Consider the following 23728-nt stretch of genomic DNA (forward strand, 5'->3'; position numbering starts at 1 on the left):
CCTGCAGTGCTCTGAGTGCCAGAAGCTTTAGGTTTGTGTGCAGAATGGATGTGAGGTTGAATGGGAATTGATGAGTTTGTAAGGGACAGCATTAGATGACACTCTAAGCGTGTAACATTTTGCTGTGAGCTCAGATGTCAAATATGAAGCCCTGACTCCTTTCCAACTGTCTAGCAGTTGGGCCAACCAAAATTCTTCCAGTCGTGTTGTCTCCAACAGAACAAGACACATGAAACCAGCTTTCTGCAAGCTCTGAGTTAGAAACAGTCATAAACCATCATGTAACCATAGAGCCTTAGTCCCCTTTATGTGTTGTCATTCCCTTTTTTAACTTGTTATTCATATTTAAGTTTTTTTCTGTAACTAACTATATACTATTGTGTTTGTTTAGGGGTGTGTCTGTGTGTGTGTGTGTGTGTGTGTGTGTGTGTGTGTGTGTGTGTGTGTGTGTGTGTGTGTGTGTGTGTGTGTGTGCAGAATAGACAGACCTGTCCTCAATGGGATTCCAGTTTAACTACAGTTGATGTCTGTCTTTAGGCAGCCCGCTGCTATGCTACTATTTAAAACACCAATCAGAGGATACGTCTTTGTATTTAATTGTATAAATCAATTTAACTTGTATTTTCTTGCAGGCTGCCTTCAGTTAGACTATTGTGTGTTTAAACCATATGAATAAATGTGTAAAAACAGCGCGCTTATTGCTTCCTAGTTACTTTGCTTCCGGTTTGTTTAGCGTCGTTGCCATAGTGACCTGCTTGCTCCAGCACCTGGGAGCAGTTTGTCGTTGGAGGTAACCTTGCGGTTAGTTTAACGGTTAATTCAACTTTAGCGAACAGACGTCCGTTAGTTGGTTACAACTACCGTTGAGGCCGCGGAAATGAATTTCCCGGCTTCATATTACGGGGAACTTGATAATAGAAACCCAGTCGTTTCTTCCTTCGAACGAGATATTAACTCGTTCATAACCTCGATGAGACGAGTCTCCACTTCGGCCCGCCAGGATCAAGGCTCCTACGTGAAAGGGTGAGGTGCCGACGAGCAGCGAGTCATTGTCAGTCATTGTGACATCAACTGAAGCCACGAGGAGAAAATAAAGTTGTTGTTCGCTTAGCTAAGTTAGTGTTAGTTTATGTAGCTGCGTATAAGCAGTGTGAGTTGCGTTAGGACGTGTATTAGCTAACTGTTAGCGGTCTTGTCATAAATGAACAGACCTGGAGTGACGAGGTACTTTTAGAACAATGGCTTTACAAAAATGACCCCTTCGGGTTTGACATGTTTAACGTTTACGTTAACCCCGTCAGAAAGGCGACAATGAGCATGTTTTTATTATTATTATTATTATCTTGTTTTCTGAATGTTATATTGGTCGAGTTGATTGTTTACTTTTTAGTCAATTTCGTAGTGCATGTGTCCTAAGTGTTTAATGGGTTATTGCCAGTGTGGTTACACACGTACATTTAACATTACATTGTTGTTTTTTTTAAATTTACTGATTTTCATTTTGAAGGATTAAAAACCTGGTGGCGATTTGGAAAAAATACGAACAACGACTGCCTTCGAAGTTGTACCTGGAACGCATGTTGCAGATTGCAGATTTTCTTTTTGGAATAAAGGTAATTTACAGTAAACCAGCGATCAAACCCAAATTAAATTCTAGGTTTATAATTTGACCAATCTTTTTTGGGATTATTATATTTATTGGTTATTTAGCCTACATGCTAGTCCTCGATTGTTCTTGTCTCCTAATGTCAGTCCTTGTTACTCAACTCAAATTATTCATTGTTAAACCTTGGTGTTGGTCCCATAATTATCAAATTACTCCTCTAAAATGGGCTGCAGTAATTGGCCACAATACACATCACATTTTTAGTTGTCATTATGTCTTTCTTCCTTCTTCTGTTTGTCTGTAGCTGTACCAGCTTGCTTTTTGGCAGGGATACGGACTCCAGCTGCTACAGTTCAGCTCAGTGACAATAACTGACATCACAGATGTGGACCACTTCATGACCTGCTTCTTTCCAGAAGGTTTTGATGCAGACCAAGATATCTTTGCCATAAAGGTACACTGTACTATGTGAGCTTGTGTGCAGTGAGTAGCTATGTGTGATATGTTTGACTATTCACAGTCTGGCTGAGGTAAAGAGCATGCTATGCTTGTTGTACTTTGTTGTTTTGTTTAACTAATACGTTATGTCATGTGAAAAAAGACCATTGGTATTTTGAGATGTTTGTTCCTGAAATCTGACATACTCTGATATATATACAGTATATGTAAGTTGTATCTGTGTGTTTCTGTAGATCCGTGCAATGCAGGGCTGCGCCTTGTGTATATTTGAGCAGGAGAAAAGACACAGCGTTCTCAGCCAGAAGGGACTCTGTAAACTGCTCCATGTGCTGAACTTCTTCAGGATCATGATGCAAGCTTTGCAGCAACATGAGCACCTATGCTGGCAATTATACAATGGTATGTTCGTACAACTTTTTGGGCTTTACCCAGTATTTTCTTTTTGTCTGATATAACATTTTGGAAGAATAAATTGAGTTGTCAAAGTGTGATGCAGGACAGAAAGTTTGCGAGGATCTAGATCCAAGGGATTTATCTGCTAAATTTCATTACTCAGCTAGTGTGATTTTGTGAAGTCAAAGTCATAACCTCCCAATTGACAAAAACACATTAGTACTTCTTTTCAACACCGCAATTTAGTTAAAATAACATAGTGGGCATCATTTTAAAATGATAATTTATTAATTGTTTAAAATGATGTGAGAAATTATAATATTCCACTGTACTTGATATTTTAATGTCAAAATAACCTCATTCTGTCTTTCTTTCTCATCTCTACTAGGTTCATTAGTCATCTACACCATCTGTCGTTACCTGATGACCATGAATTGTAGTGCACAGGTACTTACTCAAAATATTGTTTTTGCCATGTCTGATGCACTCTAAATGTAAAGGTAAAATGGATGAGGGTGAGAATGGTGTGTGACAGACATGTTGCAAGCATATAATAATGAGGCACTGGGAGATCTGGGAAAAACACAACTGACTTGTGAATATTGTCTGTGCTTATTATGTGAGTTTTCAGTGATTCACTCTCATTTTCCCATTGGCTGGTGTCTTTAACCTCCCTCTGGTGTTTTGTAACCAATATATAAAACCAGAAATGTGTGTGATATATAATGTATATATACATTTTATGATGTAGATATCATTGGGTTTGTTATGATTGTTTGTACTACCGTTGATGATCCTATTCAGGCTCTGGAGTACCTGCTATGGGCAAGCATCAGTTTAGAGCTGTCCATCACTCTGATGACTGCTAAGTATCTGCCGTGGATTGTCACACTCTACTGTGCTGTCTGCCAATGTTACTATGACAACCAGGCTGCTGTGCAGGCGGAGGTAAAAGTCACACGTCATCTGCATCCAGACACAATCATTGTAATGTTAGCAGACTATTCACAAGCTGATTTAATAATCAACAAATACCAACTGTCACCTGTGGATCTGTCAGCCTGCCACTTTATGTTTGACAGTCTGCCAAGAGTCTGTTTGATGTTAATCTACTTTATAGGGGATTATTTAGGACTATAAAATACAATTCTGCTTAATGTTCTCTTAATCTATCTGCCCCATCCAGATTGCATTGTTACAAACAAATGGATTTGTATTCAATTTAATGCACACTATGAAGGTTCTTTACTTAAGATTTAAAAAGTCTTGTTCCTCATTTGCGGGTTTGTTTGTGTGTCTTCAAATGCTTTTAGGAATTTGCCAGGAGAGCCCTTGGAAAAATCAATGAGCTAGCAAAGCTGGAGGAGCAGAAGGATGTTCCTGCCACCAGGGAGACTCAGAGAGCTTACAAAGAAGCCTCGATCAAGGCAGGAGACTCCTCTTACCAAAATATACTCTTAATACCTTTACTGTGATACAATATTAGAGCTCATACACACATCTCAGTGACAACTGTAAACATCAAAATGATGCAAAGAACACATAGTACATGTTATTATAAATCCATGACAATCTACATATCTAATCAATTTAAGTGGTATTGGAAGTGACCCAAGTATGGGGAGCTAAATTTTGTCATGCCACATTAACAAAGGGTGCTTGAAATCACTCAGTGGAAACATCTCCCATTGTGTAAGATGACAGTTGTTTCATAAGATGGTCACCACTGTTTGTATGAAAACAGACACATACATATGGTTGCCCTCTGAAAATATAGAAGCTCAAGGTAATAGTCGGTTGCTTGTGTTTTTCTCTGGTTCATCAAATAATAGCTATTCACCTTTTTTTCCAGCTGGCTGCTATGGTCTTGAAGCGGGCAGTGTTTGAGGCCAGAAGAAGACCCAAACTCATGTTCAGAATCAAAATCAAAACCACATTGAAGGACATACCCAATGTAATAAGATCTCCGTTACTGCCATGTGATCATATTCAGTGTTAAATCTCAACCTTAAGTGTCCTTGTATGCCTGCCTGTTTCTACTGTAGGGGCCATGGCCTCGTACTACAACAGAGCGCATGCTAATGAGCCTGTTTGACAGCAGTCCAGCGCAGTTTTTGGGCATCTTGGAAGCACTTTGGGACAGCACCACACGCCCGCTGCAGACAAGAATGCCAGATGAACCAGAGCAGCAGGAGGTGATCCTGGAACTCCTGTCTGCTGGCATTAGTATATTATCTGGTTAGTGAAACAAACACACAACAGAATACACTCGGCAGTGATTCCATTACGTTTACAATTATGAGAAAGCTGCAAATATTTTAGAATTTGTACATTTTATTCGGGTGAGGAATGCTCAGTTTGTGGATTAAGAATATGCTTGTATGTTCCTGTTTGTGAAGGACTCAAACCCACTAGTGAGTCTCTTGTGAGTCTTGGTGCATTGACACCAACATCCACACTAATGGATTTGGCCATGATAGGTTAGTCACTTTTTCTTCCAGAAATGATTACATTTACAACACTTTATCATTTGTTGAGACATGTTTGTTTTGTCAAGGGTTTTGGAAATTATTTTGAAGTAATGCAATGTCTTGTGTTGCTAGGAGAAAACAAAGTATCCATCATGTCTGCAGTGAGGTTTATTAAGATATTGTTTCAGTACAAGCAGCCAGATGCTTTCACTGAACTTGCCAGAGAGATGCTGCAGGTTTTGTCTGTAAGTAGCACACCAACATCTAAGAAAAGAGAAATGCACTCCATTTCTATCAGTTGTCACTTTTGTATGGTTATAGTTCCAATTTCAATTTCATGTATATGTATGAGGCTGTTTTTCTAAATGACTCTGTCTTACTTTGTCTCTCTGTGTCAGGGGTTGGAGGGTCAGTCATTCAGGAGGGCAGAGCTGGAGCTTGCTTTACTTGACAGGTTCCATAGTCTGCCGTATTCCCAGAGGAACCCTCCTAGAGAAGAAAACATTATTGATGGTAGCAAAGGTGAAATTGTGCCACATATAATATCCTCAGACCCCCACCCCTTAATGTAAATAAATGGATTAATATAAACTGTCCACCAATAATTCTAATAAGCCATGTCTATTGCCAATACTTCATTGATCTTTGAACAACCTTCTTGTCCTTGATTTCTTGTTATTGATTATTTCACATGGCTGCTGTCAAATTTGAATATCTTAACAAAAATGACTTCCTGTCAAATATGAATCCACTTTAAAATGTATTGTTCATAACTAAGCAATTAATTAGGTATTGATAAGGTGTTCAACATTCAGCCTCAATTACTCGATCACAAGATATCCAATGTTGATTTCAGAAATTAGAACGTGGTTTTGTTTTTTCCACCAGAGACCAGACCATTCTCAATGGGTGATGAGTTCATTGACCTGGTCAACACCCTGCACAAGTCAGTTTGTGGCTCTGTTCCTGTAAGTTTCTATGTCATGTGTGTGTTTGTGTTGGAGTTCATCTGCCAATGACTCAGATTAAATTCAGATATAGAATTTTTAGTGTCTATGTCCTGTATGTGTGTGTATGTGCAGGAGGTGCAGCCAGATGGGGATCTGGTTTTGGATGTTGTGTTATTTCTTTGGGGTAAAGTGAAGCTGGTAATCCAGAGGTCTCAGCTACAAACCCAAAATTTTACACAGCACCATGAGAAGGTAGATAATTATAACATGGTATGTATTTAAATCATGTAAATGTGGACTTTCCGGCTGATATGAGCAATTTATTGTCAAGTATAAAACTGCTACTTTTACCTGCAACACAACGGGTGTCGTGATATACCGTTAGTATTGACGATAATTGTGATATTCAAAAGGGAAATACTGCAATCATGTTTGGAATACACATATGGTTACATAATTAAAATACAGGGCCTCTAAAATCATTTACTATATTTAAACCTCCACCTCCCTACTCTTTAATATTGCTATTAATTAATTAATTAATTAATTAATTAATTAATTAATATTATTAATTAATATTTAATATTTATATTTAATATTGAGTGTAATTCATAAAAAGAGACATATATATACATATATATATATATATATATATATATATATATATATATATATATATATATACATATATATATATATATATATATATATATATATATATATACATTTATACATTTTTATCATATTGTTATTGTGAACTCTTTTGGCCACAATAATTGTGGCGTGAAAATCGGATACTGCCCATTACAGCTCTACTCTAAAACATAGAATCTTTTTAATTTAATTTTTGTGGTATAGAACTGAGTGAATTTTAACATTCATTCGGACAGGAGAATTTACACACATTGACTTATATTTACTTTTTTCACAGTATATTTAATGTAGATGTTCTACTTATGAGTTTTCATGTGTACGTGACATGTTTGCAGTGGCTGTGGTGTCTGTTTATGCTCTGTGAGGTGGCCGATGCCTGTGACCTGGCAACTGTTGACTGCATAATGACGGTGGAGATGATTCATGCATTGGCCATACTGCTAGAAAGTGCAGATGACTGCAGTGATCTAAGTCAAAGTGAGGTTCTACTGTTGTCCCTGTTTCAGTCTTTAGGACAGTTAAAACGTGCAACTTTTGTATTTCATCTTGTGCTATTTTGTAAAAATATAACTTTGTATTTGATATTTTGTAAAGTCACACTTACACACGCACAAACACATCATGTTAAATAATTTTTGTCCTGCTATTATTCTCATGTCTTCTTCTAGGAGCTTTTGAAGCAGACTGTGCGGGTGTGAAGCAAAGCTTTTTCTCTCTTCTTGAGGTGTGTGAATATATTATCTGTCCTTGCATAGCACGTCAAATGATAGTTTTTTATACTACAAAGTATTTATTATTAGTGTATACTACACGTGTTTGCCATTGTGATGAAAAACAAATCACACATATACCACTAGTATTCTATCTCAGGTTATACATATGTATATTTAAAAGTATCATTCAATGTGTGTGCATGCGTGTGTTGGCAGAGTTCAAATACAGAGCGTCTTCAGAGGGTGTGTGAGGTGGTGGGTAAGGGTCTTGAAGCTCTGACAAAGGGTGTAGCTACACTGTTGCCCCAAGATTGCTCAGCAATCACCGACTCTGCCTTCATGCAGGTAGGCAGTTAACCCATACAACACTCTGTCTGACAATTATTTATTCTACACAAGTCTAAGCCAGGTGTTGCTTTGTGTTAGGATCTCAACACAGTATTGTAAGGTGGAAACATGTAAAAGTATTAACAGGAAATCAGTGTAGATTGAAAAAATACAGTTGGCGAGTGTAACTTAAAACGTTCTCTTTTGTCTTATTTGCACAGAGATTTGGTCCTCTCCCTCCATCGACTCCCTCACTATTTTTTTTGACGTCATTCGAGGAGGGAAATAAAGAAGATGAAATACGTCAGAAGAAGAAAGAAGAAGTCGAAACTAAGACAGAACCTGATATTAGAGCCTCTCGGCAGACTCGGTTCTCACATGCATTCCTGCTGGCCACAGACCTTTACCTAAAGCTTGACATCATCTACCACAGGGTTTCCCTTAAGTTACTGCAGCTAAATGCAGGTCAGCCTCACTGCCTCTCATGCAAATTTACCCATGGGAGAATGAATCAGCCTTTGCCTACATTGAGTCTATACTACATTTTCCATTGATTAAATGCTGACTTTTGATAACTATACAATAAATCATGTGTAAATGTTCACAAAGGATATTCAATTAAAAAAAAACTTAATTGTAGACATAATTAATGGTTCTGAATTTGTTGCTTGTGTCTAGTTGCAGAGCCTGAACTGTTGGATCGGATTAAGAACAACAAGGTGTCCAAAGCTCTTTTTCTAATGCAGAAAGCCTCGCTGACATACAACATGGAGCCAAATAACAGCAACGAAATCAAGCGTCTGCTAGAGGTTACACATGCACAAACATTCATATTTTTTTTAGACTTATTCACAACTACGCATGAAATGTAAAAAACCTGACATTTCCACATGCGACTATAACCACAGTCATGTATATGTTTATCTGGAAATGTGTTTGTGTACATTTCAGTAAAAAGAGTGGCAAAATATGCTTACTTCATTTGAACTGTATAACATATACACAGAGACGATACCCTGTAATGTTAACATAGGCTCAACTAATAAATACAATGTTCTTTCTGAAGCCATACTAAACAGTGTAACCAGCTTGTGCGGTCAATTGTTGGAATTTAAACCTTTTGCTTCAGGCCTCAGTGGCACATTTCATTTATGTACATAGTGTACAAGGACTCAAATGTAGCACATTTTACTGATGACTGGTGGTTGAGGTGAGCCTTTATAAAGTGTAATCAAAATTCTAATAGTTTGTCTGTGTCCTTTTTTGCCAGGAGGCCTCAACCTTGACAGAGAAAGCAGGGGTGGAAGAGAGAAAACTTTATATCTCCACCGACCCTAAGACTCAAGCTGAAAACAAAGATAAAGAGAAGAAGGAGAAAAAAGAAAACCCACCACCTCCCCCTATCCTGCTTTCACGCACTGGTCGCTCCTTTGCCTTTTCCCCAGCACCTTATAACTTGGAGGGACAAGTGAGATTTATATTTATTATATGTGTCAGATAATAAACACAGCAACTATGCTCTTTATCTTATTTTTTTCTTTCTTCTTTCCAGGTATGCTGGTACCAGCTCTGTGGCCGTGTAGCTGAGGGCATTAACCTGAAAGTTCGCCTTGGAGATTGCAGCCTGCAAGGAAGTGGAACTATGGTACAATTTATCTCTTTCACAGAAGAGTGTCTGCTCCAGTGGAACACATTTTGTCATCTCATATCAGTTGTGTGTAATGTTCGGTCTTATTTTGTATGTTTCCAGGTTCCAGCAGCATCTAGTGAGTGTGTGCTGAGAGTGGAGGGGCTGGAGCCCAATCAGAAGTATGTGTTTGCTGTAGCAGCTTACAACTTCCAGGGAAATCTACTGGGCAACTCCATCGGAGGGTCAACATTCCCATTGCTGGCATCCTTGCCATTACCACTGCTTTATACGTGGGCTCACTTGACACAGGTACACGACACCCTAGTAAAAACAAGTGCTAGTTTGTCACCCCACCCACCTCATCACATGCTGGGTCCAGGTGATGTTCCTGGTGCTGAAAAACTCTCGGGAAATATTTGCACTGCATTAATCCAACACTCTCACTTTAACACATTTAAAATATCAATCAAATGTAATAGAAATAGATGACACTCGGTTTGTGGCCGAGCTAGCAAAGTGTTGCTAGGTGAACTAGCAGTATCAATTACGTATGCCTGCTTCCTTCTGTACCTTTAACACTATAGTCTACAGAGCCCAAAAAAAGCAGAATTATTGTTTGGGCTTTTTTGACTCCTTCCTCAGGTGGCATATCAAACAGACCAGTATGCCGTAGCAAAGAGAGCCTGCAGAGAACTGTGGCTCCACTATACCTACACTGACCCTGGGTCCCAGGGCACACAGGATAGACTGGCTATCACCGGGTAAGGAGGGAAACATCCACACACTTCAAGCTAAAAAGTCTATATTTCTTTGAATTTGAAAAACTAATCTTGCTCCATCCAAATTCACCATGCCGAAGGCTGCGTATCCAGACCTTGCAACGCTCCTCACCTCACCTGTGTCAATTGTTCCTCACTTCCATCTTCATTGAGACAGAGATCAACATTCAACAGGGATCGCTCTATTGTGATTCTCTCAGTGATGATGGGCCATTTGTCTGGGAACAGGTAAAAAAAAAGATCTGGATAGAGTGTGCATGAACAGCTTTTATTTTTTGAATTTTTGTTCATGGAATGACGCAAACTGCTTACAGTTCTCATTGTTAGCAGCATCAAAGTGTGAATGTTTCTTAAAATGTTTTGCTTGTATTTATACAAAAAACATTTATATATTTGAAATGTACATAAATAAATTATATTTGTACACGTGTGTATGCAGGAAACCAGACTGGCAGAGTGCGAGCGAATGCTGGTGGCCATGGACTTGGCAATGTGGTTGAATGATGGTAGTGCTGCAGTGCAAGCTGTAGTTAGCTGTTATGGTCTCCTGGTTCCTCTAATATTCCATCAAATCGCTTGCATCCCTGTTGTACAGGTATGCATTACCTCACTCATATGATTCTTCATATTTTGCCATTGTTTGTTAACAATGGAACATGAACTGTAAATAATTAATCTCTGTGTGGGTTAATGGTGTGTCTGTGTTCTGTTATGCAGGTGCTACAAAAATGCTTAATAGTTTTGGAGGAAAATTCAAATCTTCTCAAACAAAAATGGATTGGAGACACCTCACAGTCGTTTATGCACATGATAGCTTGTATCACCTACTACCTTTCCAAGGTGTGTCTGCATTCGTATACACACTGTTTAAACTGTTTGCCTTTATAGGAGTTTCAGTGGTATCGAACATAGAACTTGGCAATACTTACATATATGCAAAAAATGCATCTATATATGTAGATACATATCAATGCAATAATGTATCATGCATCTTGACCAGGCATCACGTGTGCTCAGGGAGCATCAGATGGCTTTTGCGGTGATGGAACGTGGTAGCAGGCTGCTCCAAGAGGTCTTTGATGCTCAACTGCGGATCAGTAGACTTGCCGCTAAAGCTGTGGGTATAAGAAATAGTCTAAAAGTGTAGATTTATTTCAGAATTTTAGCCTCACCTGTAGAGGGACTTAAGTTCATGCAATTAATCTATGATTATTCAATATATGTACATATTTATTTATCAGGTTTTGATAGTTGATCACTGTAAATATACATATATACATATTTTTGCTCCACATTTCGAGTGTTGTTGTATTTGTGTGTGTGTGTGTGTGTGTGTGTGTGTGTGTGTGTGCGTGTGTGTAGTCCAAGAAATATCATGCTGCTATCAAGGGAGAAATGAAGATAAGTCTTCAGCTGAAAGCACTGCAACGGAAGAAAACCATCGCATCTGAAGCACCGCTTATTGACGAAAATGGTAACACCACACAAAACCACACAGACACACATATATGAATAAAAGAAAATGCCATTTTGTTAAAAACAAAGTACTGTGTATAGCAAGACGTAGACATTGTTTTTAAAATAGTAATTAAAGCTATGTATGTTAAAAATATGCCAGGGTGTTTTTTTCCTCTAACAATTTGTCAACAAAATAATTAACACTTGATGTTAAGTTGACTTGAATTCACACTTGAAGTTGCCTCAAAGAAAATACATATAGTTGTATTAATGAATATGCACTGTAGCGTGCGCGTTATCTTTTATAACAGTGGTTCTTAAACTTTTTTTGTTGCGGTCAGTAACCTCCAGACCCCCCAGCTTTATTTATTTAGAGCTGAGAGCACTCAGGCGTTGTCCAACTTGCTCCGTGTGGATATTATGATGCGTTCTGTGTCTTTTTCTCTCCCACGGATCCGCCAGAAACTCATTCTCGCAAATCATTTCACTGATGTAATACATTTTAAATGTAAATGTGTTCCTGGTGTGATTGTCACTTGGTTAACTCAGCTTAATGATTGTTATGTTTACTAAACTTTGTAAATCTAAATGATATTGCAGTTACACATAGATCCAAATGTTATTTGTATTTATAAACATAAAGTTGTGCACAATTCTTCTGTAGCAATTCCTTGCCCAACGACTTGGTGTGAGGATCCCAATGAATTGTATGAGCTGATCTCCAACAGCACTTTAAATGATGCCTACCAAAAAGGTAAGTTGCACACACATCATTTTTTTAATGAATAATTTGTCTTTTCATAATTGACACCTGTGTTTTGTGTGTGTTTTTATAGTGATGAAACTCAGACACAAGGTATATTTTACTGAGCTTGCGGCACAAATTCTCCAGAGAACAATGGAAGAAGGCCAGCCGGACCTTGTGTTAAAATTCGGACAAGGCATACTAGATTTCTTATGCAGGTGGGCTTTGACTTTTGACTTTACTGATTTAAAAAAGAAATGGGAAAATACAATATTGCAGCTTTCATTTTATAATCATTGTCATATTGATATAGTCAAAACATCAAACAATGCATCATTGTCTACTTACCTATGTATTAAATATAGTAGTGGATAAAGTCTTGACAGTATGCCAATGGTTTTATTTTTGTCAGGCGAGGCGAGATGATTGGACTGTCCACAAAATGTTTGGAGGGTCAGAGTAAAAGAAGTGGTACTCAGGCTCCGAAAGGAAATGATACACTACAGGTGAAAATAATATGCACACAATTACCCAACACATGAATGTATATACATAAAGACATACAATGTCTGAAACATATGTACTATATAAAGATTCATTTTCCATTACACTTCGTGGACAATGATCTACCAAGCAGCGGAGGTTTGCATGACCTTGATGACCTTCTGACATCTGGCGTCTGACCTTGCCAAATGTAATGAGCTATGGGAATCCACAACTTAAATTTTTTTACTTCAATAAAATTGAAGCGATAATGTATATAAGCTCATTTAAAAACTCTTTCACAGAAGCATGCGCAGAGAACCAATGTCATTATGTGTTCTGGTTTATGATATTGTAAGATAGCCTCCAACTACTGTGTATGTTCTGGTAATTCCTCGTGGATTTGTTTTATATTTGGTGCCTAATGTATACTGTGGACACCCATCAAAACTATCCAAAACTACATTACCATCCATTACAGATGTACCTAATCTCAAATACATTTTGTAACAGAACAAAGGCACACCTTCCCATGATGACACAAGGAAGAAACTAAAGCAGAACATGCCACACAGCATGCTTCAGAGACTGAGAACCAACAGGTACAGCATGTGCATCCGTGTGCAGTTATCCAGTATGTGTTTGTTCACATAAACACATCTATATTGTACTTCTATCCATGTGTGTAGGGAAATGCAGGCTTTGGTGAACTTGGTAACCATGATGTCGTCTGTGGTGCTACGCCATAAAAAGCAGCTTCAGCTGAGGAGCATGTCCTGTGGGGAGAGAGTGTGGAAGTCTCAGCTCAACTACAGCATGGCACAAGCCCATTTAGCACTGCTTTACCAAGGCCTGGACCAGCTGCATGGAGGAGCGCTGCAGCAGAGGTTCTCCCACAAGATAGAAGAAGCTACTTTACTTCACCTTTTCTGTATTTTTCTCTCAATAAATCATTCTGCATATTGAACATCTGTGTATGCGTGCCTATAATAGTATGTTCTTTTTGTACTTGTTTCAGTTACAGGCAGTTAAATCCCTTGCTTTTCTCTCTGGCCTACTCTGGCGTTCTGGTAAGGAGGAACCCACCGGGACAGACATCTACAAAATATGAGGTTGTCTCAGAGAGAGACTCCTCCCACCCCAGTCCTATGGAATATGTTGTTGCACACAAAGAGAAGAATGTAAAAGATGGTGAGAAACATTCTATGAAAAACTAAAAGAAAGATGGTTTCATGGTCTGGGACTCATCAAGCGTCTTATTATTTCTTCCAGCAGGCAAAGTGGATGACTCAGTCAAACAGGAGAGTTGTGAGGAACGAGAGATCTCTCAAACGGTGGAACAGCAGATTGAGGCACACAGACGCACTGCTGCCTTGCTGCTGGACTCACTTAACAAAGCTGCTTTACATTTCCAAAGGGCCATGGTACCACACACACACATACTTACACATGTACACACAAGTGCTGAATTGCCTATTACATGTGCCCATACAGTGTAAATCCAACTATTATATTACTTTAATCTTTTTTTAAAAACATTTTCCAGGTGTTGGCCCATCGTGGCAGGCACTGGACGACTCTACAGAGTGTGTGTCAGACTGTGTGGGACCAAAGCTGCAGAATCACTGTCCTCATACAGAGAGCTGCTCAGCATGAACCTCCCTCCTCAATCACAGCAGACCAGCTGCACACCATATTTACCCCACTACTGGTTATGGCTACTGACCTAATCATGGACATGCTCAACCAACTTGGGGTAAGTGTCAAATACAGCTGTATACACTCGTGCCTACTTGTTATGAAACTGACACACATCATTAATCCTTACTAATAAAGTGTAAAAAGCATCTTCTTGTCTGAGAAAAACACATCTACAGTTACAAAGTGAGCATGACAGTCCTGTTCATGACATTCATCTTCATCTTTGTCCCAACAAGCTTTGGAGTTTCTATGACAGAGACTTGACTGAGGAGGAATTTGAGTCAAGTCTCCACTTCTCAGCCCCACTGGATAACAGCACCCAGGTAGACCTGCGTTGGGTCCGCACCCTGGTTTTGAACACTCTGGAGCGACTCCACGAAAGTGGCAAATGGGAAAGCCTGGCCCACTTTGCCTTAGTTTTTAACTCATACACAAGGTGAGTAAAACTATTTAAGCACAGACTATTGCAGTCTACGAGTGCGGCTGAGATTTGGTAATAAATAGTTTTGTCTAGTAACAATCAACAGAGATGAGTTAAGATCAGCAAAGGGAATTTGAGTGGAGTTTTTACATTTTAAGACTGAAAACACAGCACATACTCACCTTTGTACAATATACAGAAATAATGCATGTAACCTTCAATGAACATTTTTAGTGGATTTTCACAAATGTGTTCTTCTTTTTTTACATCTTAACATTTCCATATTTTCCTAATCTGGATTGACGAGTTTGTGCCCATGATTTTGTGTGTTTGTTTGTGCCTGCATCTGTATATTTATCCCAGGGAACGTTATGCTTTGATCATAACTCCTCTAATAATCAATGCCCAGAGGAGGCTGCTGGAAAGGATAAGTTCTTTTGGCGGACCTGAAGTCCCTCAACGACACCATGTCAATACACTGAAGGCCACTGGCAAGAAGGTAAGACATACCGAAACACATACACATTTTGAAACATTGAAGCGTACGCTAAAGGCAAAATCAAAGTGTAATAAGAAAAATAAACTGTATGGGATCTTGTTTTGCCTTCTGCATTGGGTGTATTATGATGTATGTATGTATGTATGTATGTATGTATGTATGTATGTATGTATGTATGTATGTATGTACGTATGTATACAGTATATGGTGCTCTCTTTTTTTTTTTACATTTTAGGTAACTTACAGGAGCTACGCAGACTCCGAAATGCTCATTGAGTGTTCAACTCACAGTGCACACCGACCGACCAAAAAAAAAGGAAAACACAAAATCTCCAATCTTCGTAACACAGTTAACCTTAAAGGTTTGAACAGCCAGCCTCATGTCATGTCATTATATTCAAATTTACACAAATAATTTTTGTAGGCTGTAGTATATTTTATGTTGGCTGAACTACATGTGTGTGTTTGCATGTAAAATGTTTCCATGCATGTTCTCTGTTTAAGGTGAAGAGATAAAACACGCAATGTCCCTTGTGTGCGTTCCTCTGGATCTAGAAGACACACTGAGCTGTTATCGTGAAGCTCTTGAGAGGAGACCACACTGTCTTCAGGTCTTTCAGCATAGTCGCTTATTGTTGCTGCAACTTCTTGCCTTCACAAAGCCCTGTGAGTTCTCCTCTGATTATTTGGACTACCACACTCACACAACTGTTTGAAACCGTCACAGTTTGTACTGTTTGTCTCTCTCCAGGCTTTGCGGCACAGTTGAAGCACTATCACAACAAAAGTCTCAGCCATTCTGCAAGCCTGGTAGATTTCAGTCCCTTAGTTATGCTGAGTCCAAGCATCCAACCTTACGACCTGTCCGAGGAGGACTACAGTACTCCAAATGCTCTCTACACTTTCCCTATCAGCCCTGACCACATGCCGACTGTCAGTGCTGCATACTCCACCTCCATTAGTAAGAGCAAAACATACTTATAACAACCACAGAAAGATTTCCATGGTACACTTTACATAAAGAAGGCATGTATTGACAAGTTGTCAATAAGTGTGAAACTAAGTTAGATGTGTTTTAGAGAGTACCAGCAGATATATAAATATCATGGAATATTTGGATGAAGTTTGTGTCAGGCTGTCACGGTCATAAAGGTCTTACTTTCCTCCCCATCTCCACCCAACTTGTTTTCAGAGTATCTCCAGGCCAATAAACATGACTCCCTCAGAGCTCTTGCACTGCATGAAATGGGAAACCTACAGTTCTACAATGGGAACACACGGTTAGAATCTGTTGATTGAGTTTGTATGTGCATGTGTGTGTTGAAGCAAGCGACACCCTTTTATTTTATGCTTTAACTTGTAAAATTACAGCATAAATCTGTAAATTGAGCTTGCCATGATTTTTTCTTCTATTCTTATAATAATTGTATTCCTGCCTGTTTTTGTTTTTTTTAATCTCCAGGGCAGCACATTTGTACTGGAGTAAAGCCGTTGATTGTGCCTTACATAGTGTAGGCGCTGTAAAGAAATGGGACGGCATGTCCTTCGGAGGTGACTCGATGAAAAAAACTCTAAAAGAGGTTGGCATTTGGGGATGTCTACAGGCTGCTGGGCTCACTGCTAAGATTGCACGGTAGGTTACAATGAGGTTAAGTATTGATTAGAGGTGTCACTAAAATCTACCTGCTCCTGAGGGGTGTGTTTTGATGTACAGGTATATTTTAACAGCTGATATCAGCGAGCGGACCAACTACTGTCTCATGTCTGCACACCTCTTCAAGGTAATCTGTCTGCTCACTAACATTATTTTTTACTTTTGTAAAAAAATGCTAAATGCATTATTGATGAAATGATGATAGGAGAGGTTTTTGCTCTCATGACGAAATACAGTTTTATTATCTGTGTTTGTGGGCATTTTTTTTTACATGCTTGTGTATGTGTCTGTGTGTGTGTGTGTGTGTGTGTGTATGTGTGTCTGTGTGTGTTTGTTTGTGTATGACCCACTTCCCTAGTGTGTGCTGTGTTGCTCCCTGGCTCAGCCGCAGGCCGACCTCCACTACACCTATCACAGCATCGGCGATGAACTGCTCCCTGGAGTTGACCTTTTCTCTGAACCCCACAGGGTTCACCTCAGCACCACTGTAACCAGCCTTAACTTTATCTGCCACTGGCTTTTCACTACAGGCTACTACATTAAGGTACACAAATAAACACTGTCTGTCCGAACCGCAAAGCTCAAAAAAAGAAATGGATTTATTGAAACGTGTTTGTAATTTCAGCTACTGCCGATACTAGACCTTTACGTACATTTTGTGGGAAGAGTGTGCAGAGATGTACAACGCACTGTTGAAGGCAAAATACTGAAGGTCGGTATTGGTGTTGTTTTCAATAGTAAATGTAAATGTTTCTCTTGTCATGGTTCTGGTGGAGTTTTCAGTCTGGATTGGTGTTTTCTGCAGATCCGTGCCCTTACTGAACTGTGTCTGTTCACTGAAGCTGTGAAGGAGGCAGTTCAGCTCACACAAGGCACCGGGATCCTTCTGCCTCATGGACACTACATTACCAAAGATAATCTCCAAGTAAGAATGCACATATTTGCCTTTTTCCCTCTTTGCCTTTGTAAACTAGTAATTTTGGTCCTGTACTTTTTGGACAATTTTAGTGACAATCTTGACCTTGTTCTTATAGTACTGTAAATCTGAAATTTGTATTAAATATATAAAGAGACGTGGGTTGTCTCTTGGAGAGATTAATATGTGTGCTGGTTAGTAGGAGACAGTGTACAGTTTTTCTGTAAGATTGTTAAACAAAATATTTTTTCTAGGGTTGCTTCTCCACAGGATTGAAGTTAGATGTTACATTTTATTCAGCTGACGCTTTCATCCAAAGCGATTTACATTGTTTGCTCTATACACCGTAGACACAGCAACGGGGAGCAATCAGGGGTTAAGTGTCTTGCTCAAGGACACTGGGGATGAGCATTCTAACCACTGAGCCACAGTCAAAGTGTGGAGATGTGTGTTTATACATGCCGTCATTTGAATAAATATGATGAATTGTGCTTATTGTACAGCCTATGAAGATGTTTCACAGCAGCAAGTCTCTCCTGGACAATTCTGAGGTATTTTTTATATATACGATTTTGTAAGATTTCGCAAAATCTTGAGACATTTTATTTATACAAAAAGTAATTTTATTTTACTTTTAGTAAAATGTGTATTAGATAAAGTAAATCTCACTTTGTTTTTGTTGAAACAATGGTCATATAAATTATTCTAAAAAGAAGAACCATGCTAGCACAGTTTTTACGGCACATGTGGCATTTTCTTTACCTTTATAATATTGGTGCCAGGCCTGTTCTAAACATGCCTGTTTTGACTGAGTGGGCTGAATGCTTAACCTGTGATGTTGCTCCTTGCAGCTTTCTCAAGAAACGTTCATACAATCAAGTTCACACTTGACACTGCAATTTCCTGGGTGCTTATTAATACACCTGACATACAATAGTTGCATCACACACCTAAGTTAGGGCTGTTTGCATTCAGAAACAGTGGTGAAATACTTGTGGGGAGATGTTAACCTGAAAGTTTGTAAAGTTATCCAGCATTCATTCATTCATAACAGGCACCCAGCAGCAAAAGTGAACTGTATTCAGTCGCTGTCTGCCCGCTGTGGACGACGTGCTGGATTGCAGAGCCCTGAACTTAAACTCACGTTGCTAACCAGAGGGCTGTTTACTTAATTAGAGTTTATTATTATTTAACGTATTGTGAAGTGAATGTGTTCAGATTGCACTTAATTTGATGAAGCGCTCTCTTGGGTCCCCAGCGTTACAATTACCAAGTATGAAGTAGATCAGATGAGCGGTTCTTGAGATATGTAAAGATCAGACAGATAGAGATGTCTTGCTTTATAGTTATAGAATCACCTAGTTGATTACATTTTTGTGGTTTTGGTTTGTGATTAGGCTTTGGACGAACTTGTGAACTGTGACTTTGCTCCCGAGGTTCGATCACTGTATGGATCCACTTTGTGCCTCAGATTCAACCTTGCTCGTATTCAACTAGTCCTGGCACTCAGTAACACCGTACATGGCTCTCCTGTGCCAGGTCTGTAAGCAAGAGTACTTTCTTCTCTCTGTTATTTATGTTGGCATTCATATTTGGATCATGTGTCATCTCTTGTTGGATTAGATTAAACCAAATACATTTAATTTTTCATTTTGATTTAATTCTAAAATGTTCAATGCGGCTCCAGCAGCTTGTTGTGCATACAGTGGGAATTATTGTGGTATCTTTCAGATACTGTTGAAAGAGAAGCTTGTGACAGCATAACAAGTTGCCCAGAGAACTCAAAACCTCATGAACAGGACAGTGTGGAAACTGAGGCAGAAGAGCCAAAAGTGCTGAGTCTTGATATAAAAAAGGAGAGGCTCACACCAGAAATAATAAAGGTAACATGTTTCAATATATGTTTACTTCAGGGCTTTTCCACTAACTGTAATTTAAACATTGTATTGTTTTAATTGTGGCATCTTACTGTAAATATGGAGCAACTTTTTTTCAAACTTGTTTGTGTCAACTTACTCATATCTGTCCTTTCTTGTGTTGTAGTTTCTCTTGCTAGAAGGAGCATCCTCCTTGTTGCACTCTATTTTCTGTGAGCTCACACCGCAGTCCTGCAGTGAAGTGGAGAACCTGGAATTGTCCATAGAGTACAATCTTCTAAAGGCCAATCTATACCTGCAGCAAGAACATGCTGCAAATAGGTAAAGAGGCCTTTTACATCTGTGCTGTATGTTCGCATGCTTATGTTTGTATTTCCTGACCATTATAACCATTTTAACATTCTTCAGTTCTGAGATGGCAATATCAGCCTTGGTGCTGATGCAGACATGTCCTGTGACCATGAGAGAAATCAGACCAAGATCTGCGAAACCGGAGACCCCACATGCCAGGACTGGAATTGAAAAGGTAGCAGGTTTATATGAATTAGTTGCAGAATCAAATAAAACACTTTTTTACAACAAAACAAATGTAATGTTCTGTCATGTTAACTGGAAACAATACAGAACATGACAACATTACAACCAGAAGTAGCACCTGAAATGAAACCGAGTTAGCGATTTGAAAAATTATAATTTCATCTTTTTTTATTTACATGTAAAATATGTACAAAGTAACCACACTTGGGTATTAGAGTGATGATTGATTGTTCATGGTGTGTGTATGCATGTATTTATATGTGCAATATCTGATCTACAGGGTTCTAAAGATTACAGTGTGTCAAACCTGGATGAAGACTGTCCTAAAGCAGTTGAGGCCAGTGAGAGAATAGGAGTTTCTCTGTGGCTGCGTTGCCGCCTGGCTCTGGTCCGCAGCTTGGCTGCACAGATTCCTGGCAGTACTGACATTTTCCCAGGTGCCATTATGTGTTGTGCTGCTCTTTCTTTTTTTCGAATGGTGTATTGTTTGTAAATGTTAAAGCAAAGTATTAATAGCTACTACAAATTGTTAACTAATGAGAGAAAAAACTGTAGACTTCATTTTAGGTAATGAATATAACTGCATATAGGTAAGTCATTAAATGTTAGATATTGGATAATGACACTGTGTTTAAGGAGATGTGTGCATATGCATATTATCTAGGTAAGAACATCAATGAGGAAGCAGCTCAGGTGTTACAAGAGGGACTTGATGAATGTGCAGAATGGGGAGACCTGGATATTCAGGCCCTCTTGATGATCGAAAGCGCCAAACTGAAATCTCAGAGAGGCAAGACTGATGACAGCGTGGCAATTCTGCAGGTACCAACACGCTTTTTTGTCAAATATTTTACAAAGAAAAGTTGGATAGTTTTGCAGCGTCCTCATTGTTTGCAGTGAAGGTTACACATGTCTCTCATTTTCAGGGTAATGGCTACCCTTTATTTGTCAGGGAAAAACTAAATTTATCCATATTTTCCTATGACCATCTGTTTAGAACTGTTTTTTTTTTGTAGGTTTGCACTTTTTTGCCTTAAACCAATATCAAAACCTTTTCTAATATCTACTTGTATGTGAGGTGTGGGGAAAAAGTTAAATCAATTTATTGTTTTTAAACTAAAAGGGTGTTGAATCTAGAGTTTTTTCTAAACCATAAACCATGTATTATCCATTGTGCCACTAGCCCTACATGTGTTATACTGTGGGAAATGCAGCAGTCTGTTTTCGGCAGTTTTATACACAGTTTGTAATGCAAGGACTTGTTTATAGTGTTGTTTTTTTGTGATAAAAGGCAGCTCACAATGTTTTTACAGCTGTAATTCTACTTTAATGAATAGTTATTAGAGAAGGAACTTTGAAAACAAGCAGCAAGCAATCTAGAAGTTAATTAATTGTATTAAGCCAAGGTGCAACCTCAGTTTATATATATATATATATATATATATATAGTATTGTATTTTCTATATTTCGAATTAATTATCTGATATAATTGATAATAATAATTTAGGATAGGAATATTTAAGCATGTTTTCTCCTACCTATACCTTTTCAGACTTTCTGTTGTATATTATATAGAATAATATTGTATTGTATTGTAATGATTTACTAAATAAAACACACAAACAAACAAACAACAAACTCCTCCCCATAGATTTCTGAGCAAATGAGGGGTATGAGCATCATGCATTTTTACAAATTGTTTAAGTAAATTTCAATTGCTATTGCTCTTCTATCTAGATATTGTGATTTTGATTTCAAGTGCTCTTATATGAACATAAACTACATGATATGATCTTATGTTGTAATGGATAATGATTTAAACTAATTAGAGTGATGCTTTATTTTTACTGTAATTGTATGTGAGTAGGAAGCTGTGAATCTGCTGTCAGGACAGACACACATGCCACCAGGCTCCAGTGTTACTCTGGCTCACGCCACTTTGCTGCTCAGTGATCTCAGAGGAGTACAGAGCACCACACTTCTAAAGCTGACACAGGATTTACTGAAAAAGCAGGTACAGAACTGTATTAATAAATGCATAGTCAAACATAGAGATGTACTAGTGCCAGTGTTAAAAAAGTTGGAAAAACATACGTCAGTGGACGTCAGTATTTTTTCTCCATTTCTTTCAGCTATGTGTTTTTGGGCAGAGTGTGGCATTGAATCATGGAAAAACATGTCTCTCTTCTCCTGAACCCATCAACATATACCTCCCTTACCTCAACATGCTTGATCAGATCACTCTGCGAATTGGTAAATATAGTCCATGACACACTTATTTGCACATACTATTACATTTGTGGACAGAGTCAAGATCTCCAGCATTATCAAGTTAACATGTTCTCAATAACTTGCTAACAATTAATGATTAGCACTAATTGACTGGAACATGGATTCCAGCTATATTAATGAGATGTATATGTTTACATTAAAGGACTTATATAATGTATGTTATATAATGTAACTAACAATGATTTTCAGTATTGATTCATTTGCTAGTTAATTTGTTTAATAAGTGATCAGCTGTTTTGCCTATAAAATGTGAGAAACGAGTGACAAAGGCTTGTCACATTCTCAGGGCCTCGATCTTAGTTCAAAGTCCAAAAAAAGTTTTTGACCAAAAATGTAACCCTTATTTGAGAAGATATTCCTTATTCATTTTGTTTATATTATTCTAGGCGTTTCTTTCCCAGGGTTGAGGATAGGGGTTTGGAGGTTGACGAATTGTTTTAGCTCTACTCTTTTCTCAGAAAATGACTTCTAGCAGTGTATACATGCAAACTCAACACCCAGATCTTACATCACTCTATCTGTTACCGCAGGTCAAATGCTAGATTGTACTGCCATGCAAATGCGAGTCTCGGCCCAGTCGTCACAATCCACTTCCAGACAGCATTCACACCAGACCAGCCAGATTGAGAAAGAATCTCAAGCAGCAGTTCCATCTCTGAACAACCCAAGTACGCCCATTTCTACAGGCAGCCCAAGTTCAGCCAGATAGGCAGGGTAGAATGACACTCAAAGTGTGTTGCATTTGGCACTGCTCTCTCCCAGTCCTGCGCTTACCAAGAGATATAACTGGATGCTGAAGTGGGTATTGGACCACATGCTGTTTTTTTGTTCTTGGGGTGTTTGTTTTGTTTATAAATGGTAAGAATGTTGTAGGTCAACTTGTGTCCTGACACGTTACGTAATAAACTTTGTAATTAAAAACTGAAATATACTGTATTTTTTTGTTTGATATTGATCCTTAAAAACAAATGGACCTTTAAACTAATGATAAACAGAACTGTGTTATTAATGTACATCTTCAGTTCCTGTGAGTTGATAATGACTAGAGTTGAAAATGGAGATGATCATTCTGTGTATTTTTGTTTTTTACCTGAAAGTTTTTATTCTTCAATCTCTTTGTTTGCATGCAAGTTGGCAGTAAAGGGAGAAAAGGAAGAGAACGC

General features: G+C 38.5%; 1 protein-coding gene across 5 annotated transcripts; it reads left to right on the forward strand.

Moving 5' to 3' along the window:
• The first annotated feature begins 796 nt into the window (after positions 1-796).
• Positions 797-23492, forward strand: cfap54 (cilia and flagella associated protein 54). 5 transcript variants are annotated; one of them, XM_068600707.1, is made up of 57 exons: positions 797-1023; positions 1508-1613; positions 1911-2060; positions 2299-2464; positions 2847-2905; positions 3263-3406; positions 3772-3885; positions 4311-4412; positions 4504-4696; positions 4858-4938; positions 5062-5174; positions 5328-5451; positions 5818-5897; positions 6012-6149; positions 6869-7010; positions 7202-7257; positions 7463-7591; positions 7795-8038; positions 8252-8382; positions 8844-9041; positions 9126-9218; positions 9324-9512; positions 9846-9964; positions 10063-10210; positions 10422-10577; positions 10700-10822; positions 10983-11099; positions 11345-11456; positions 12105-12194; positions 12277-12403; positions 12598-12691; positions 13182-13270; positions 13358-13555; positions 13687-13859; positions 13941-14092; positions 14215-14424; positions 14606-14805; positions 15154-15289; positions 15525-15651; positions 15794-15955; positions 16041-16250; positions 16482-16569; positions 16752-16922; positions 17004-17070; positions 17302-17487; positions 17569-17655; positions 17749-17868; positions 18363-18410; positions 19257-19398; positions 19591-19742; positions 19903-20057; positions 20145-20262; positions 20554-20710; positions 20938-21095; positions 22141-22287; positions 22406-22526; positions 23096-23492. In XM_068600707.1, exons 1-57 carry the CDS (start codon positions 878-880, stop codon positions 23272-23274), a joined length of 7737 nt encoding a protein of 2578 aa, XP_068456808.1. In that variant the 5' UTR covers positions 797-877; the 3' UTR covers positions 23275-23492. The 5 variants fall into 5 exon arrangements, with proteins under 5 accessions (XP_068456808.1, XP_068456805.1, XP_068456804.1 ...); XM_068600704.1 differs by lacking the exons at positions 797-1023; positions 1508-1613; positions 1911-2060; ... (2 more) ...; positions 3263-3406; positions 3772-3885 and having other exon boundaries at positions 4312-4412; positions 19296-19398; XM_068600703.1 differs by lacking the exons at positions 797-1023; positions 1508-1613; positions 1911-2060; ... (2 more) ...; positions 3263-3406; positions 3772-3885 and having other exon boundaries at positions 4312-4412; positions 6012-6131.
• Positions 23493-23728: the final 236 nt, after the last annotated feature.

Source organism: Clinocottus analis, unplaced genomic scaffold (assembly GCF_023055335.1).
Source record: "Clinocottus analis isolate CAN_PGR_092001 unplaced genomic scaffold, fCliAna1.0.p SCAF_5, whole genome shotgun sequence".
Classification (NCBI taxonomy): Eukaryota; Metazoa; Chordata; class Actinopteri; order Perciformes; family Cottidae; genus Clinocottus; species Clinocottus analis.